The following is a 20,555-nucleotide window of genomic DNA, read 5'->3' as shown; positions in this document are numbered from 1 at the left end:
GTGCCTCAGTTACCTCATCTGTAAAACGGGGATTAAGACTGTGAGCCCCACGTGGGACACCTGATCACCTTGTATCCCCCCAGTGCTTAGAACAGTGCTTTGCACACAGTAAGCGCTTAACAAATACCATCATTAGAGGGAAAGACAGACGTTAATATAAATAAATATTTCATTCATTCATTCATTCAATCGTATTTATTGAGTGCTTACTGTGTGCAGAGCACTGTACTAAGTGCTTGGGAAGTACAAGTTGGCAACATATAGATTTATTTGTATGTTATTTGTCCCTGGCGGAACAACCCTGTAAAGAAAACCCCTGTAGAAAAATCCAAAGACCCCCGTAGAGGAAACCCCCAGTGAAAGACTTTTCTACAGAAAACCCACTGCCCCACGCTGGAACTCCCATTTTACCACGCAGTTGACATGAGTATCTGCCAGAGGATGGAGAGAAATTAGTCTGTTAGTCTTTTAGACAAAGTCTTTTAGACTGTGAGCCCACTTTTTAGACTGTGAGCCCACTGTTGGGTAGGGACTGTCTCTATACGTTGCCAACTTGGACTTCCCAAGCGCTTAGTAAAGTGCTCTGCACACAGTAAGCGCTCAATAAATGCGATTGATTGATTGATTGATTAGTCGCTTCTTCCTCTGCCCACAGTCAACTGTAAAGGCTATGTTTTACAAACACTTGGTGAGGCCAATCACTCACGTGAGCCTCTTTTTAGGGGAAAACTCATCATCTTTGCCCCTGGACCATGCTCAGTCGCTATGGTGAGGCCAGCTATTAGTGGGCCACCTCCATCCACTACATCCTGGCGGGGTTCCTCAACAATTCCCAGTTGGCTCCAGCAATCCTGGCTCTGCCACTTGTCTGCTGGGCGACCTTGGACAAATCACTCGAATCGCGGCTCTGCCACTTGTCAGCTGTGTGACTTTGGGTAAGTCACTTTACTTCTAAGCAGTGTGGCTCAGTGGAAAGAGCACGGGCTTGGGAGTCAGAGGTCATGGGTTCAAATCCTGGCTCCACCACTTGTTAGCTTTGTGACCTTGGGCAAGCCACTTAACTTCTCTGTGCCTGTTACCTCATCTGGAAAATGGGGATTAAGGCTGTGAGCCCCACGTGGGACAATCTGATTACCCTGTATCCCTCAAACGCTTAGAACACTGCTTTGCACATATTAAGTTGGTTAGGGACCATCTCTCTATGTTGCTGACTTGTACTTCCCAAGCGCTTGGTACAGTGCTCTGCACGCAGTAAGCACTCAATAAATACGATTGATTGATTGATTGATTGATTGAAATACGTTTGAATGAATGAATTAAGCGCTTAACAAGTACCATCATTATTATGATAGAGAAGCAGTGTGGCTCAGTGGAAAGAGCCCGGGCTTTGGAGTCAGAGGTCATGGGTTCAAATCCCACCCCTGCCACTTGTCAGCTGTGTGACTTTGGGCAAGTCACTTCACTTCGCTGGGCCTCAGTTCCCTCATCTGTTAAATGGTGGTGAAGACTGTGAGCCCCCTGTGGGACAACCTGATCACCTTGTAACCTCCCAGCACTTAGAACAGTACTTTTCATATAGTAAGCGCTTAATAAATGCCATTATTATTATTATTATTCTCTGTGCCTCAGGTACCTCATCTGTGTAATGAGGATGAAGACTGTGAGCCCCATGTGGGACAACCTGATAACCCTGTTTCTACCCCAACGCTTAGAACAGTGCTTGGCACATAGTAGGCGCTTAACAAATACCATCATTATTATTCTCTGTACTTTCAGTTACCTCATCTGTAAAATGGGGATTAAGGCTGTGAGCCCTGTGTGGGGCAGGGCCTGTGTTCCACCAAATTACCTTTTATCTACTCCAGCGTTTAGCCTAGTGCCTGGTCCACAGTAAGCACCTAACAAATACCACGATTATTCTTATTACTATAAGTAATCATACTGTTTTACATACTCAACCCAATTGCATTTACCTTGACAGGATACCTTCAATTGAGAATGATTTTAAAAAATTGGCTTGATCTTAAATAGAGGCGGCTCCAAAGTACTGTGCTGGACACCCTTGTGCTCTGACCAGAATTTCACAATTTCCCTTGAAAAACCCCATTATATCTTGTGGAAAATCCCCTGGAAAATTTGCTTCTGCCATTGTTTCCACCCCACCTCCACCCCAAGGAAATACTGGATGGTGGAAACTGAGGGATTGACGAATCTTCTGCATTTTTTTTTCTCTGTGTTGTGTGTGTTTGTGAGAGAGAGAGAGAGAGAGAGAGAGATTGGGCAAAAGTGTTCCCATTACGTAAACCATCATGTCTCAAGTTTTCGCCATAGAGGACAGGGACAGTCACTTATGCCAACTCATTGATTATGTCACTTCAGATTCAGCAGATCACAAGGGCCCAACCATTTCAAAGAAATCACACCAGGAACATTTCTCGTGATGATGCTTTGAAAATCTTCACCTGGACTAGGTGCCTTATACATTCTTTAATAACAATAATAATGATAATGATAATAATAATGGTATTTGTTAAATGCTTACAATGTGTGAAGCACTGTTCTAAGCACTCAGTGGAAACAAGGTGATCAGGTTGTCCCATGTGGGGCTCACAGTCTTAATCCCCATTTTACAGATGAGGTAACTGAGGCACAGAGAAGTCAAGTGACTTGCCCAAAGTCACACAGCTGACAGTTGGCGGAGCCAGGACTTCTTACCAGAAATAGAAGGCATAGAGGAAAGAGCACAGGCCCGGGAATCAGAAGGATCTGGGTTCTAATCCTGACTCTGCCACTTGTCTGCTTTGTGACCTTGGGCTAGTCACTTCGCTTCTCTGTGCTTCAGTTACCTCATCTATAAAATGGGAATTACGGCTGTGAGCCCCGGATGGGCCATGGACTGTGTCCAACCTGATTAGCTTGTATCTACCCCAGCGCTTAGTACAGTGGCCCACGTCCTACCTCTGGCCTGGAATGCCCTCCCTCCTCAAATCCACCAGACAATTAGAAGTGGCGTGGCTCAGTGGAAAGAGCACGGGCTTTGGAGTCAGAGGTCATGGGTTCGAATCCCAGCTCCACCACATGTCTGCTGTGTGACCTTGGGCAAGTCACTTAACTTCTCTGAGCCTCAGTTACCTCATCTGGAAAATGGGGATTATGACTGTGAGCCCCACGTGGGACAACCTGATCACCTTGTATCCCCCCCAGTGCTTAGAAATAGTAAGCACTTAACAAATGCCATTATTATTATTATTATTATTATTATTATTATTATTATTATTATTCTCCCCCACTTCAAAGCCTTTGAAGGCCCATCTCCTCCAAGAGGCCTTCCCTGACTAAATTCCATTTTTTCTCGTCTCTCACTCCCTTCTGCATTGCCCTGACTTGCTTCCTTTGCTCTTTCCCCCTCTCCTCACCCTACAGCACTTATATAGTTAAGATATATATATATATGATATGTCTGTTATTTATTTATATTGATGTCTGTTTATTTGTATTGATGTCTGTCTCCCCACCTCTAGACTGTTAGCTCATTGTGGGCAGGGTTTGTCAGCTTTTATTGCTGTATCGTGCTTTCTCAAGTGCTTAGCACAGTGCTCTGTGCCCAGTAAGCACTTAATAAATGTGTTTGAATGAATGAATAAATGAATACAGTGCCAGGTACGTAGTAAGCGCTTACCAAAGTGGAGGGGAGGGAATAACTCGGGGTCATCAAAGAAGGAAACGATTAAGGTGCCAGAATAGACTTTGGACCGAAATTCTCCAATTAGTCATACAATCTGAATTAACCAGGCCGAGTAGACTTCCCCATAATTTTCTTATCCTCGGCGAATATCCTTGCAATTTCAGGGAAGCCTTAGTGGGGTCGGAAATAATAATAATAATAATAATAATGGCATTTATTAAGTGCTTACTATGTGCAAACCACTGTTCTAAGCGCTGGGGAGGTTACAAGGTGATCAGGTGTTCCCACAGGGGGCTCACAGTCTTAATCCCCATTTTTCAGATGAGGGAACTGAGGCCCAGAGAAGTGCCCAAAGTCACACAGCTGACCATTGGCGGAGCTGGGATTCGAGCCCATGACCTCTGACTCCAAAGCCCGGGCTCTTTCCACTGAGCTACGCTGCTTCTCTGTTAATGGAAGAAATGGAAACTGATAGACAATTAACCTTCAACTTTACTAGGTGATCCAAGGTGTCAAAGACGACAGGAAGGTTGAGGAGGATCAGGATGGTGTTTAGTCCTTTGAACTTGGCTGTCAGAAGGTCACTGTGACCTTGGAGAGAGCAGTCTTATTGGAGTAAAAGGGTCGATAGCCAGACTGCGAAGGGTCAAGGAAGGAGTTGGTGGAGAAGAAATAAGGCCACAGGCAAACACAATTCTTTGTAGGAGATTGGACAGGAGAGGCAGTGTGGCCTTACTGTGTGACCTCGGGCAAGTAAGTAATAATAATAATAATTATGGTATTTGTTAAGTGCTTACTATGTGCCAAGCACTGTTCTAAGCACTGGGGTAATAATGATGACATTTATTAAGCGCTTACTATGTGCAAAGCACTGTTCTAAGCACTGGGGGGATACAAGGTGATGAGGTTGTCCCACGTGGGGCTCACAGTCTTCATCTCAATTTTCCAGATGAGGGAACTGAGGCCCAGAGAAGTGAAGTGACTTGCCCAAAGTCACACAGCTGATAAGCGGCAGAGCCGTGATTAGAACCCACGACCTCCGATTCCCAAACCCGGGCTCTTTCCGCTAAGCCACGCTGCTTCACTTCTCTGTGCCTCAGTTACCTCATTTGTAGAATGGGGATTAAGACTGTGAACCTCATATGCGACATGGACTGTATCCAGCCTGATTAGCTTTTTTCAACCCCAGTGCTGAGTACATTTGGGCAAGTCACTTCACTTCTCTGGGCCTCAGTTCCCTCTTCTGTAAAATGAGGATGAGACTGTGAGCCCCACCGTGGGACAACCTGATCTCACCTTGTAACCTCCCCAGCGCTTAGAACAGTACTTTGTACACAGTAAGTGCTTAATAAATGCTATCATTATTATTATTATAATTGACACATATTAAGCGCTTAACAAATACCATTGAACAAAGAATGGAGGGGATAGCTGAAAGGATTGAAAGAGAGCTTTTTTTTTTTTTAATGGGGAAGACGCGTATGTGTTTCAAGGCAGGGGGAAAGGAGCCATTGGAGAGTGAGAAATTGAAGATGGCAGTGATGGATGGGAGGAGATTAGGAGCAAGGGATTTTAAAAGGTGAGCAAGGGAAAAGATCAGAGGTACAGGAAGAGGAAATGGATTTAAGGAGCAGACAGCTGGAGGCCGCTTGGAAAGCAGGAGAAAGATGAGGATGTTACCAACTTGTACTTCCCAAGCGCTTAGTACAGTGCTCTGCACACAGTAAGTGCTCAATAAATACGATTGATGATGATGATGAGGATGAGGAAGCAGGAGTAGAGTGTCTCGGGGATAATCAGGAGATCTGGGGGTATTCCTGCCTGGTGAGGTTCATTCATTCATTCATTCAATCGTATTTATTGAGCACTTATTATATGCAGAGCACTGTACTAAGCGCTTGGGAAGTACAAGCCAGCAATGTATAGAGACGGTCCCTACCCAACAACGGGCCCACAGACTAGAAGGGGGAGACAGACAACAAAACAAAACATGGAGACAGGTGTCAAAATCGTCAGAACAAATAGAATTAAAGCTATACACACATCCTTAACAAAAATAGAATAGTAAATATGTACAAGTAAAATAAATAGAGTAAAAAATCTGAACAAATATATATGCAGGTGCTGTGAGGAGGGGAAGGAGGTAGGGCGGGGAGGATGAGGAGGAGGAGAGGTAAAAGGGGGCTTAGTCTGGGAAGGCCTCCTGGAGGAGGTGAGCTCTCAGTAGGGCATTCATTCATTCAATCATTCAGTCGTATTCATTGAGCACGTACTGTGTGCAGAGCACTGTACTAAGCTCTTGGAAGAGGACAATAGAGCAGTAAACAGACACATTCCCTGCCCAAAATGAGCTTGGAGTCTCGAGGGGGAGATAGGTATTAATACAAATAAATAAAAGACAGATATGTACATGAGTACTATGGAGCTGTGATGGGGGGTAATAACAATGATAATAAGAATAATGGTATGTGCCAAGCACTGTTGTAAGCACTGGAGTAGATACAAGGTAATCAGGTTGTCCCACATGGGGCTTACAGTCTGAATCCCCATTTTACAGATGAGGTAACTGAGGCACAGAGAAGTTAAGTGACTTGCCCAGAGTCACACAGCTGATTTATTACTCTATTTATTTATTTAGTTTACTTGTACATATCTATTCTATTTATTTTATTTTGTTAGTATGTTTGGTTTTGTCTCCCCCTTTTAGACTGTGAGCCCACTGTTGGGTAGGGACTGTCTCTATACGTTGCCAATTTGTACTTCCCAAGCGCTTAGTACAGTGCTCTGCACACAGTAAGCGCTCAATAAATACGATTGATGATGATGATGATGATGACCTCTGACTCCCAAAGCTGTGCTCATTCCATTAAGCCACGCTGCTTCTCTAAGGGTGAATAAAGGGAGTGAATAAAAGAAGTAAGTCAGGGTGACACAGAAGGGAGTGGGAGAAGAGGAAAGGAGGGCTTAGTCAGGGAAGGCTTCTTGGAGGAGATGGGCCTTCAGTAAGGCTTTGAAGGCGGAGAGAGAGTCATTGTCATTTCAGGTGGGAGTTGAAGGTTTGGAAGAGCCAGTGGGGAATACCATTATATTTATTTTATTTTGTTAATATGTTTTGTTTTGTTGTCTGTCTCCCCCTTCTAGACTGTAAGCCCGCTGTTGGGTAGGGACCGTCTCTATATGTTGCCAACTTGGGCTTCCCAAGCGCTTAGTACAGTGCCCTGCACACAGTAAGCGCTCAATAAATACAACTGAATGAATGAATGAATGAATGTGGTGTGTATGTGAGTCATTGAGTATGTGAGTCAAAGAAGCAGCGTGGCTCAGTGGAAAAGAGCCCAGGCTCTGGAGTCAGAGGTCATGGGTTCAAATCCCGGCTCCGCCACTTGTCAGCTGTGTGACTTTGGGCAAGTCACTTCACTTCTCTGGGCCTCAGTTCCCTCATCTGTAAAATGGGGATGAAGACTGTGAGCCCCCCGTGGGATGATCCGATCACCCTGTAACCTCCCCAGCGCTTAGAACAGTGCTTTGCACATAGTAGGTGCTTAATAAATACCATTATTATTATTATTATTGAGGGAAGAACAGAAGGGTTGTCCAACAGAAGTCAGTCTGTCTAGATTCTAACCTTGTTGGGGGCAAGGAATGTGTCTACGAACTCTAATGTGTTGTACTGTATAATTATATGGTCTTCCCTTGAGTGCTTTAGTCCAACCTGATTACCTCGTATTTCCGTTGTTGGGTAGGGACCGTCTCTCTATGTTGCCAACTTGTACTTCCCAAGTGCTTAGTCCAGCGCTCTGCACACGGTAAGCGCTCAATAAATACGATTGATTGAATGAATGAATGAATAAAACAGGGCCTAGCACCCAGTAAATGCTTAATCAGTATTACCGTTGATTGACTGACAGAAGACAAAGCTGAGGTCGAGCACGAGAGGGTGAACTTAGAGTGATAGAAGTCAGCCGAGAAGCTGATTTCCACCCGACGCATTTGGCCACACCGATGCAGGAGCGGAGGAAACGGACCGTGGCCAGGATCCGGGGCTGTGGGCTGGAGGTGCGAGGCCGGTGAAGGGAAGGCTGGTATGGACGTTGAGGGTGCGTACCTTTCCATTTAAGATTGGGAAGGATGGGAGAAAGTTCAGGCAAGGAATCCGGAGGGCCTCAGACAGGTGGGGTGGGTCAAGGGAATGGAGATTGTGAGGGGGTGTGGATCAAGTGATGGGTTAAAAAGCAATCAGAAAGTGAGAGGGCAGAGTTGGCGACGTTAGAGGTGAGGTGATTAGCTCAACGGCGGATCCACGCCTGTACTTCCCAAGCGCTTAGTACAGTGCTCCGCACACAGTAAGCGCTCAATAAATACGATTGATTGATTGAGTGAGTGGCTGAGGTGGAGGGGCACTAAGAAGTCAGTGAAGAGGAGGAAGAGTAAGTGGGTGATTTACAGAGTCTGTGGGATCATACACGTGGAGGTTGAAGACCACAAGGATGAGGGCAGGAGGAGGGAGAGAGAGAACAGAATTATTATTTTTCAGGGTTAACGAGAAGCCTCAGGAACTGTCAACTCATTCTCTCCCAGCCCTTTCAAATACTGTGACTGGTGACAGATGAACATCTTGAGAAACTGATGGCCTATTTCAGGAGAAACCCGAGAATGTGGCAATCTAGAATGCTCTGTCTCATGACAGACTCCAGTCACATGGAAAATGGCAAGTAATGGAAAAGGGGGAGGCATAAGGGAATTCTAGGTAAGCAATTAACTCTCTCCCCCACCCTCCTTAAGGGTGGGGGGAAGGGGAGAGAGCCTTTGTGATCTTGGCAGAGAGGGGGACAAATCATTAGATTCACCCCCAAAGCTTTTGGAGCAAGGTTGACATCCATAGCTTGCCTTTTCCAGGCCAGAGGAGACAAGATGTCTTCTTTCTTTCTTCCTCCTCCCTCTCATTCAATCAATCAATCAGTGGTATTTATCGAGCGCTTACTTTGTACCTCGTCCCCCTCTCCATCCCCCCCATCTTACCTCCTTCCCTTCCCCACAGCACCTGTATATATGTATATATGTTTTTTACATATTTATTACTCTATTTATTTATTTATTCTACTTGTACATATCCTATTTATTTTATTTTATTAGTATGTTTGGTTTTGTTCTCTGTCTCCCCCTTTTAGACTGTGAGCCCACTGTTGGGTAGGGACCGTCTCTATATGTTGCCAACTTGGACTTCCCAAGCGCTTAGGACACTGCTCTGCACACAGTAAGCGCTCAATAAATACGATTGATTGATTGATTGATTGCAGAGCACTGTACTAAGCGTGCTAAGGAGTGCACAGTACAATAGAGTTGGAAGACTCTAAGCTCATTATGAGCAGGGACCGTGTCTGCTAATTCTGTTGTGTTGTACTCACCCAAGCGCTTAGGACAGTGCTCTGCACATAGTATACACTCAATAAATGTGATTGATTGCTGGACACGATCCTTATCCTCAAGGAGCTTACAGCGTAATGGAAAAGGCAGATATTAAAATAAACTACATTTTGGGGGAGCCATAGGTCCCGGCCCCGCCTGTAGTTGGCTAATGAAGGTGAAAGCTCACCCCTGCTTGCCTCCTCGCTTTTGCCTCAGCGGGAACGTGACTGACAAGGAAAAGCCACTAGCCCTAGAATCAACTCCTCTGCACGGGTTATCGGTCCTAAAGTCTCAGGACTGATGCTGAGCCGTCATTCCTGATGGGAAATTCCATCAGACTCCATCAGAATTCCCGTTTAGTCTGCCTATAAGGCTGAGGTAGACACTCTCCGCTTCGGGTATATAATGCCGAGGAGGCGGGGCCGGTGCGTCCTCAGTGGGAATCCTTCCAACTGTGTACTGGAAGCAGTGTGGCTCAGTGGAAAGAGCACGGGCTTGGGAGTCAGAGGTCATGGGTTCGAATCCCGGCTCCACCACTCGTCAGCTGTGCGACCTTGGGCAAGTCACTTAACTTCTCCGGGCCTCAGTTCCCTCATCTGTAAAATGGGGACCAAGACTGTGAGCCCCACATGAGACAACCTTGATCACCTTGTATCTAAGCCCCCAGTGCTTAGAACAGTGCTTGGCACATAGTAAGCGCTTAACAAATACCACCATTATTCTTATTATGACAGGAATCTCGGAACTCCCCCTTGGAGAGAGGGAGTTGATTTTAAAAAGGGCAGCCATCATGGAAACTATGACATCTCTTCCCGTTTTGGAGGAAATTTTGGCAACTTTAGAACCTGGGTTCTAATCCTGGCTCTACCACTTGTCTGCTGGGTGTCCTTGGGCGAATCATTTAACTTCTCTGTGCCTCAGTTACCTCATCTGTAAAATGGGGTTTAAGACTGTGAGCCTCATGTGGGACATGAACTGAGGTCCAATCTGATTAGCTTGTATCATCATCATCATCAATCGTATTTATTGAGCGCTTACTATGTGCAGAGCACTGTACTAAGCGCTTGGGAAGTACAAATTGGCAACATATAGAGACAGTCCCTACCCAACAGTGGGCTCACAGTCTAAAAGTCTAAAAGTTGGGGTTGTATGTACCCCAACGCTTAGTACAGTCCTTACCTGCCTTTCAAAATGTTCAAGTCATTAGGGGAAGAGTGCAGCATACTCCTGTCCTTGGAACTTGGAATAGAAAGAAAATATTACCTCAGCATGACGCTGCAATACAGTTTGTCACTTTCTCTGATGTTTCATATCAGAAATGATACTCCTTGCTCATCTGTCGTTTGAAAAAATAACTGAAATGAAGTTCAAAAATTTAAGCAGCTATAATTGAATTTAAAAACACGCGGGCAGTATCCTTCAGCAGTCAGTATAGCTAATTCACTCCCCTGGACAAGCAAAACAAACAGGTAAGATGTTCTGGTGGTGGAGAGAGGGTGGATTTCCCAGAGAAGTCTCTTCCCCCAGCAGAAGTGGCAGGGAATAAATAGGAAGCATGTACTCTGACCCCTATGAAGAGAAGGGAGGGCACATGGCTTCCTGATCTCAGGACTAGAAATAATCTCTCATTCCATCAGCGGTATTTATCAAGCGCTTACTGGGTGGTGAGCACTGTACTAAGTGCTTGGAAGAGTACAATGCTTATATGTTGCCAACTTGTACTTCCCAAGTGCTTAGTACAGTGCTCTGCACACAGTAAGCGCTCAATAAATACAATTGATTGATTGATTACAATGCGACAGAGTTGGTAGACACGTTCCCTGCCCACAATGAGCTTGCAACCAGGCACAGAGGCAGACATTAAAGTAAATAAATTAGGAATATGTACGTAACAGGCTGAGGAGGAGGTGAATATCAAGGGCTTAAAGAGTATATAAGGAAGGAGGTAAGTATGGAGGTGGAGATCAGTGCCTGTGGTCAGAAGTTTCTGCTCGATGCAGAGTGGGTAACCATTAGCGGGGCTCAGTGGAAAGAGCCCGGGCTTGGGAGTCAGAGGTCATGGGTTCTAATCCCGACTCCGCCACTTGTCTGCTGTGTGACTTTGGGCAAGTCACTTCACTTCTCTGTGCCTCAGTTACCTCGTCTGTAAAATGGGGATGAAGACTGTGAGCCCCACGTGGGACAACCTAATCACCTTGTATCACCCCCAGTGCTTAGAGCGGTGCTTTGCACATAGTAAGCGCTTAACAAATGCCATCACCATTATTATTATACTATATGCCTTGTAGTTTCTTGGTAACGATAAAACAGTTCAGAGAATGTCCAAGGATGTCAAGGGCTTAAAGGGTATATAAGGATTTATTACTCTATTGATTTTACTTTTACATATTTACTATTCTATTTATTTTGTTAATGATGTGCATCTAGCTTTATTTCTATTGATTCTGATGACTTGACACCTGTCCACATGTTTTGCTTTGTTTTGTTGTCCGTCTCCCCCTTCTAGACTGTGAGCCTGTTGTTGCGTAGGGACCGTCCCTCTATGTTACCAGCTTGTACTTCCCAAGTGCTTAGTCCAGTGCTCTGCACACAGTAAGCGCTCAATAAATACGATCGAATGAATGAATGAATGAATCTAGAGTCCGTGTGAACAAAAACCAGCTGACTGGTGTCCAGCTGGGTGTGGAGGGAGGGTGGAGACCGCATATTCCACCGTCCGACTTTTGATCAGGGAGTGGCAGAGCCAGCTAACGACAGCATTCCCCCCCTCCAGCTCTCGGATGGGCCAGTGGAGAAGCTGCGTTGCTGGAGGCCTGGGAGCTATTGACTGCTCTGGCAGGCATAATAATAATAATAATGGTGGTATTTGTTAAGCGCTTACGATCAATCAATCGTATTTATTGAGCGCTTACTGTGTGCAGAGCACTGTACTAAGCACTTACTATGTGCAAGGCACTGTTCTGAGCACTGAACAAGGAGGGTTTAGTTTGGATGAAGGCCCCCGCTGGGAGGTTGGCCCAACCGAGCTGTGGGACCCATGCCGGCAGCCTTCCTGGAAGTAGGGGAACTTTGGTTCGTGGAACTTCCCCTCGCTCTCTCATCTCCTTCCTTCTTCCCAACCCCTGGGTCAAGTGCTCCAACTGCAAGATGGCCAATCTCAAGGGGGAAGGGGCAGGCATAGCAGCCTCAGGAGGAGCAGGGCCAACTAACTGCCCACCCAAATTAAAGACTGTAAACAAGCCGGGGGTGGAATATTGGTATTCTCCAGTGTGGTTCCTGTGGGCACCTGGGCATTTTGGGGTGCTTACTAACAGAAATCTTCTAGCTGGGATCGCCTGGGTGGAGAAGGGGCTTTGGGAGTGTAAGCTGACTCTTTAAGCCACCTCAAAGAAGCCAGGAAGAGTTATATAATGTAGGGTTTCTTTTCGGAGCCCAGGCGGCTGTCCACATCCTGCTCCACGTCCTCTGTGGCCTGTCCCCATCCTCGCCCTGTGGCCGTTTGTATCTGCATTCTGTGCCCTGCATCCCCCTAGCCAGAGAGACTTTCTGCTTTGTTCCCATCATCATCATCAATCATATTTATTGAGCGCTTCCTGTGTGCAGAGCACTGTACTAAGCGCTTGGGAAGTACAAATTGGCAACATATTAGAGACAGTCCCTACCCAACAGTGGGCTCACAGTCTCACATTCCCACCTCTGGTTATGACAGTCTCTTGCCCTCTCAGCCCCAGGCCTTGACTCTTCTACTATGGCTGAGCCTGCCATCTCGTCCCTAAGAATAATAATAATTCCGGTATTTGTTAAGCGCTTTACAGTGTACCAGGCACCGTACTAAGCACTGGGGTGGATGCAAGCAAATCGGGTTGGACACAGTCCCTGTCCCACGTGGAGCTCTCAGTCTCGATCCCCGTGTTTACAGATGAGGTAACTGAGGCCCAGAGAAGTGAAGTGACTTGCCCAAAGTCACACAGCAGGCACATGGCGGAGCTGGGATTAGAACCCACGACCTTCTGACTCCAAGGCTCCTGCTCTGTCCACTATGTCACGCTGCTTTCCACGGCATTAGGGGTGAAATTGTTTTAGCGGCCTATCAGCAGTCCCCCTGGCCACCCCTCGGCCAACATCTCTAGACCTCTGGGGTCCAGCCCTGGCTCTGTCACTCACCCTCTCAGTTTTTAATCACTTCCTGCCTCAGTTTCCCCCTCTGAAAAATAAGACTGTTGGCAATCAGCCTCTCCCCTGCACAGGGATGTTGTGGGGTAATGTGAAAAAAATGCATAGGAAGGCAGTTAGCACTTCCTTTCCTAAGTATTGCCAAATCCAAAGTACTGTCAGTTCTGCCGGAGCGTGTGTTTGCACCATGTGTTTTGGCTAGAACGCTATCACGGAAGTAGGGAAGAACCCCATCACATGTCTGTTTGGATACAGTCAATGAAATGTTGGAAGATCAATCAAGTGTATTGATTCATTCATTCAATCATATTTGAGCGCTACTTTGTGCAAAGCACTGCGCTGAGTGCAGATACATTCCCTGCCCACAATGAGCTTACAGTCTAGAATTGCGTTCATAAAACACCTGCTATGTGCAGAGCAATAAACTACACACACAGGAAAGAACTATGGCGGTAGAAAACACAAACCCTGCCCACGTGGATCTTATAATTTAACAGGGGAGAGAGACAGAGTCATTTGCAGAAAGGAGGAAGAAGAGAATAGAAAAGTGAATTTGTTATGGTAATTGTTATGCGCTTATAATAATAATAATAATAATGGTATTTGTTAAGCGCTTACTATGTGTAAGGCACTGTTCTAAGCGCTGGGGAGGTTACAAGGTGATCAGGTTGTCTCACGGGGGGCTCACAGTTTTAATCCCCATTTTTACAGATGAGGTAACTGAGGCACAGAGAAGTTAAGTGATTTGCCCAAAGTCACACAGCTGACAGTTGGCGGAGCCGGAATTTGAACCCCTGACCCCAGACTCCAAAGTCTGTGCCCTTTCCACTGAGCCATGCTGCTTCTCACTGTATTAAGTGCTGGGTGGGTAAAAGCAAACGGGGTTTTTTTTATGATGGCATTTATTAAGCGCTTACTATGTGCAAAGCACTGTTCTAAGTGCTGCGGAGGTCACAATGTGATCAGGTTGTCCCACGGGGGCCTCACAGTCTTAATCCCCATTTTACAGACGAGGTAACTGCGGCATGGAGAAGTTAAGTGACTTGCCCAAAGTCACACAGTTGGACACAGTCCCTGTCCCATGTGGAGCTCACAGTCTTAATCCCCATTTTACAGACGAGGTAACTGCGGCACAGAGAAGTTAAGTGACTTGCCCAAAGTCACACTTGGACACAGTCCCTGTCCCATGTGGGGCTCACAGTCTTAATCCCCATTTTACAGACGAGGTAACTGCGGCACAGAGAAATTAAGTGACTTGCCCAAAGTCACACAGTTGGACACAGTCCCTGTCCCATGTGGGGCTCACAGTCTTGATCCCCATTTTACGGATGAGGCAACAGTTGTCTTGCCAAGGTCACACAGCAGACAGGTGGCGGAGGCAGGATTAGAACCCACGATCTTCTGACTCCCGAACCCATGGTCTTCTGATTCCCAGACCCATGTGCTGTATCCACTACGCCATGGTGCTTCTGTGTCAACCGATCTGTTTGGAAGTGCTACCAGTGGTTGTGAGCGTGGCAGTGCTGGAAGGGGATGAAAGTACTGAAGTGATAGGAGGACACAACCTGAGCAGAAGTAAAATACAATGCAAAGGCCTGTTGGAGAAAGAGGAGGAGGAAGGATTTCCCGAGGACCCTGAAGATGGACAGAGCCGGGATCTGGCGGATTCGAAAGGGGAGCGGAAGGAGAAGGGCGAGCGTGGGATCGGAGACAGGATCGCTCAAGCAATCGTATTTATTAAGTGATTCCTGTCTGTAGAACAATGTAGGAACGCTTAGGAAAATACAACAGAAGCTCCACAAGGAGCTTACAGTCTAGACAGTCTGTATATATGTATATCCTGTATATATGTTTGTACATATTTATTACTCTATTTATTTTACTTGTACAAATCTATTCTATTTATTTTATTTTGTTAGTGTCTTTGGTTTTGTTCTCTGTCTCCCCCTTTTAGACTGTGAGCCCACTGTTGGGTAGGGACTGTCTCAATATGTTGCCAACTTGTACTTCCCAAGTGCTTAGTACAGTGCTCTGCACACAGTAAGCGCTCAATAAATACGATTGATTGATTGATTGATTAGACAGGAGATTCAAAACCAAAGCACAGTGAGAAGGCTTGCCTGGGAAGGATGGAGAATGTCAGCTAAGGAGTAGTGGGAAGGATGCGTAGATACGTATGGAAGGGGAGATAATAATGGTATTTGTTAAGCACGTGCTATGTGTCAAGCGCTGTTCTAAGGGCTGGGATCACAGTCGGTCGTCAGAAGTTTCTGCTTGGTGCAGAGAAGAGTGGGTAACCGTTCCGTGCTGTGACTTGTCTGTTCTTGGTAATGATGAAAAACTTCAGAGAATGTCCAATAAGGTGACATTGCAAAAAAAGCCCAATGAAAAGCCACTGAATGACAAGCCGAATAGCCGTTAGTGGATAGAGCATGGTCCAGGGTGTAGAAGGTCATGGGTTCTAATCCTGGCTCTTCCACGTGTCTGCTATGTGGCCTTGGTCAAGTCACTTGACTTCTCTGTGCCTCACTTACCTCATGTGAAAAATGGGAATTGAGACTGTGAGCCCCACCTGGCACAGGGTCTGTTTCCGACCCGATTTGCTCGTATTTACCCCAGTGCTTAATACAGTGCCTGGTACTAATAAGTGTTTAACAAATACCACAAGTATTATTTTTCATATTATTGAATGGGCCTCTTGCCCATGGACGAGTTACAGGACATCCTGTGCTCAGCTGGTAGCATGGAGTGAGGAGGTTTAATGGGCTGCTCACCTCACTCCATGGACTTTGGAGAAGAGTTGGAGGGGTGCCCAGGACTTTGGGGAGCCCCATAGTACTTACGTCTGTATCTGTAATTTATTTATTTATATTGATATATTCCCCCTTTTAGACTGTGAGCCCAATGTTGGGTAGGGACTGTCTCTATATGTTGCCAATTTGTACTTCCCAAGCGCTTAGTACAGTGCTCTGCACATAGTAAGCGCTCAATAAATACGATTGATTGATTGATTGATTGATTGATGCCTGCCTCCCCCTCTAGACTTTAGTCTCGCTGTGGGCTGAGGATGTGTCTGTTTATTGTTATATTGTACTCTCCCAAGAGCATCGCACAATGCTCTGCACACAGTAAGCACTCGATAAATTCAGTCGAACGAATGGAGAAGAAACAACCCTTCAATTAGTGGTATTTGTTGAGAGCTTAATGTGTGAAGAGCACTGTTTAAGGGCTGGGATCACAGTCAGTGGTCAGAAGTTTCTGCTTGATGCAGAGAAGAGTGGGTGACCTTTCTTTTATGTGCCATGTATGTTCTTGGTAATGAAAAAAAAAGTTCAGAGAATGCCCAATAAGGTGATATTGCACCTTACCTCCTTCCCTTCCCCACAGCACCTGTATATATGTACATATGTTTGTACATATTTATTACTCTATTTTTTTTTATTTTACTTGTACATATCTATTCTATTTATTTTATTTTGTTAATATGTTTGGTTTTATTCTCTGTCTCCCCTTTCTAGACTGTGAGCCCACTGTTGGGTATGGACCGTCTCTATATGTTGCCAACTTGGACTTTCCAAGCGCTTAGTCCAGTGCTCTGCACACAGTAAGCGCTCAATAAATACGATTGATGATGATGATGATGATGATGATTTTATTTTGTTAATATGTTTGTTTTTGTTCTCTGTCTCCCCCTTCTAGACTGTGAGCCCGCTGTTGGGTAGGGACCGTCTCTATATGTTGCCAACTTGTACTTCCCAAGCGCTTAGTCCAGTGCTCTGCACACAGTAAGCGCTCAATAAATACGATTGATTGATTGATTGATTGATATTGCAGAAAAAGCCCAATAAAAAGCCACTGAATGACAAGCTGAGAGAGAGGACAATCCAACAGAGTTGATAGGCACGTTCCCCGCCCACAGTGGGCTTACAGTGCAGAGGGGGAGACAGGCATTAATATAAATAATTTATGATATATAATTTCTAGTTATCAGTCAATGATATTTATTAAGCACTTACTGTGTGCGGAGCCTGGAAGAGTACAGTACAACAGAATTGGCAGACATGTTCCCTGCCCACAGTGAGCCCACAGGGTAGAGGGGGAGACAGGCCTTAATATATAATTTATATTTTATATATAATATATGTATATAATTTAATATATAATTTCTAGATATAAGTCCGTGGTATTTATTAAGCACTTGTGCAGAGCCTAGGAGACATTGCAAAGTAGGCCGGCACAGTCCCTGCCCACCAGGAGCCAACAATCTAGAGGGGGAGACAGCCATTAATATAAGTAATTATGGATCTTTACGCTGGGGCTGAGGGAAGTGAAATGATTATTCATTCATTCACTCAATCATATTTATTGAGCGCCTACTCCTTGGAAAGTACAATTTGGCAACAGATTGAGACAATCCCTACCCTACAACGGGTACTGGGGGAAGAAGTGGGGAGCGAGGGGCGTGTGTTGCCTTGTAAGGTAGCATGGGGGTCCCTGCCTCCAGAAAGGGAAATCCTCGTGTTCGTGGTTCGTTCTCTCCAAGAAAGAGCTCCACTCCCAGCGGACGTGAAAACAGCGTGGGCTCCGACACTCCCCGGAGAACTCATCATGTATCTGTATTTCTTTCTTAGGATAAACAGGCCCACCAGGACGTAGAAAAAGTGATCTACTCTTTGAAGAATAAGTAAACCAAGCACGATTCCTTCCGAGCACCCAGCAGATCCTTTGTAACTACGGCTGAGACTTCAAAACAGACGGTTTACCGGCATTCTGCTCGGTGCCTCGGTTTGATTCGGGGTATCGTGTTTTCCCTCGGTGGGCCTGGGTGATCCACCCTGGGGGTGAGAACCCTGTTATTTCAAAACGCCTCTCCGCTGCTGGCAGTGGGGTAAAGCTAATCCTGCACAATATTTAACGAATCCATCAACAAATCCAACCTAAAGACTGGAGTTGATCAGCAGTGCTTACTTTGTAGAGTCTGTGTCCTTTTTCTGTGAGCTAATTATCTTACCGTTACATGTGTTTGTCAAGGTATTCACTTTCTGAAAATATTTGGCTTAAATGTAATGAGCCAGAAAACCCCCATTTAGCCTTGTCTTAATTTTGTTTTTCGTGGCTCCATGAGGAAGCAGTGTATTATTGAAATACATTCTATTTAACGTGAACTCCTTCAAGTAAGATACTGATATCAGTCAATGAATTAAATTTTTTGGAAGTAAAGCGGTAGTTTCGATGGTAATTCCCCCACTCCCATCCCCCTCAGGGAATCCTGGAAATACGGCATTAAGTAGTATTTATGTGTTGACCATTTCGGCATGTTTGGGTGGGTGGAAATGTCAGATTGGGTTTGTGGTTATTCTGGGAGAGGTCTCCAGAAGAGATGAGAATGAGGCAGAGTGAGTGCGTTAGCATGAGAAGGATAAAGAGTGTGAGCTGGAGTGTAATGTTGGAAGAGAGTGGATAAGTAAAAGAGAGAGAGCTTATGGAGTGCCTTGAAGTCACGTGTTTCTGCTTGAGGCAGAGCAGAATGGATTCCCATCAGAAGTGTTTGAGGAATAGGAAGATGTCTAAAAAATTAAGTTTTAGAAAAGCAGTGTGGTCTACTGGAAGGAATACCCACCTGGAAGTTAGAGGAACTGTGTTCTAATGCTGCCCCTGTCACTTGCCCAATGCGTGATCTTGGGCCAGTCACTTAACTTCTCTGTGCCTCAGTTTCCTCATCTGTAAATTGGGGGTTGAAAACCTGTTACTCTTTTCTAGACTGTGAGCCCTATGTGGGACAAAGGCTGCGTCTGATCTAACTTGTACCTATCCCAATATAGTGGGTCTAGCTTAGTAATAATAATGATGGTATTTGTTAAGCACTTACTATGTGCCAAGCACTGAGTACTTGGCACATAGTAAGAATTGAACAAATGCCACAATTATTATTATTATCATTAACAATAATAGTAAAAATGATGCAGGTAGCGTAGTGATATAGAATGGAAGGACTGGAGGCCGGGAAACAAATGAGAAGACAGATGTAGTCGTCAAGCTGGAATTGATGTTTCTAGACCACAGTGTCCTGTTAAGTTATATCTACCTCAGGGTTCTTGGCCCATACTAAGTGTTTAACAAGTACCATAATTATTATTATTCTGTGACACTTCCTATTTTATAGCATTTGTTAAGTGCTTACTATGTGCCAGACTCTCTACTAAGCACTGAGATGCCTCGTTCTCGCCTGTCCCGCCGTCAACCCCCGGCCCATGTCCTCCCCCTGGCCCGGAATGCCCTCCCTCTGCACATCTGCCAAGCTAGCTCGCTTCCTCCCTTCAAGGCCCTACTGAGAGCTCACCTCCTCCAGGAGGCCTTCCCACACTGAGCCCCCTCCTTCCTCTCCCCCTCCTCCCCCTCTCCATCTCCTCTGCCTTACCTCCTTCTCCTCCCCACAGCACCTGTATATATGTATATATGTTTGTACATATTTATTACTCTATTTATTTTATTTGTACATATTTATTCTATTTATTTTATTTTGTTAATATGTTTGGTTTTGTTCTCTGTCTCCCCCTTCTAGACTGTGAGCCCACTGTTGGGTAGGGACCGTCTCTATATGTTGCCAACTTGGACTTCCCAAGCGCTTAGTACAGTGCTCTGCACACAGTAAGTGCTCAATAAATACGATTGAATGAATGAAAGAATGTATATATGTTTGTATGTATTTATTACTCTATTTTATTTGTACATATTTATTCTATTTATTTTATTTTGTTAATATGTTTTGTTCTCTGTCTCCCCCTTCTAGACTGTGAGCCCGCTGTTGGGTAGGGACCGTCTCTATATGTTTCCAACTTGTACTTCCCAAGCGCTTAGTACAGTGCTCTGCACACAGTAAGCGCTCAATAAATACGATTGAATGAATGAATGAATAAGCAAGTCAGGTTGGACATAGTCCATGTCCCACGCGGGGTTCACGGGAGAAGCAGTGTGGCTCAGAGGAAAGAGCCTGGGCTTTGGAGTCAGAGATCATGGGTTCAAATCCCAGCTCTGCCAACTGTCAGCTGTGTGACTTTGGGCAAGTCACTTCACTTCTCTGGGCCTCAGTTCCCTCATCTGTAAAATGGGGATTAAAACTGTGATTCCCCCGTGGGACAACCTGATCCCATTGTAACCTCCCCAGCGCTTAGAACAGTGCTTTGCACATAGTAAGCACTTAACAAATACCATCATCATTATTATTATTATTATTTCACTGGAGCTGGCAGTGGAGGTGACCGCCGAGCTGAAGAATCCTTTCTCCTTAGCA

General features: G+C 45.4%; 1 protein-coding gene across 2 annotated transcripts in view; it reads left to right on the top strand.

Annotated features, from left to right (window-relative positions):
• RMDN2 (regulator of microtubule dynamics 2) overlaps positions 1–18,474 on the top strand; it is a 117,130-nt gene extending 98,656 nt beyond the window's left edge. For both annotated transcript variants that reach the window (XM_038752045.1, XM_038752037.1), the window contains one exon: positions 17,896–18,474. In XM_038752045.1, the coding sequence (XP_038607973.1) occupies positions 17,896–17,952 (57 nt within the window). In that variant the 3' untranslated portion in view covers positions 17,953–18,474. The remainder of the gene's footprint in view (positions 1–17,895) is intronic.
• The last annotated feature ends 2,081 nt before the right edge of the window (positions 18,475–20,555 follow it).

This window comes from Tachyglossus aculeatus, chromosome 1, assembly GCF_015852505.1.
Source record: "Tachyglossus aculeatus isolate mTacAcu1 chromosome 1, mTacAcu1.pri, whole genome shotgun sequence".
NCBI lineage: Eukaryota > Metazoa > Chordata > Mammalia > Monotremata > Tachyglossidae > Tachyglossus > Tachyglossus aculeatus.
Note: the sequence above shows the minus strand (reverse complement) of the source record. Positions and strands in the feature narration are given on the sequence as shown.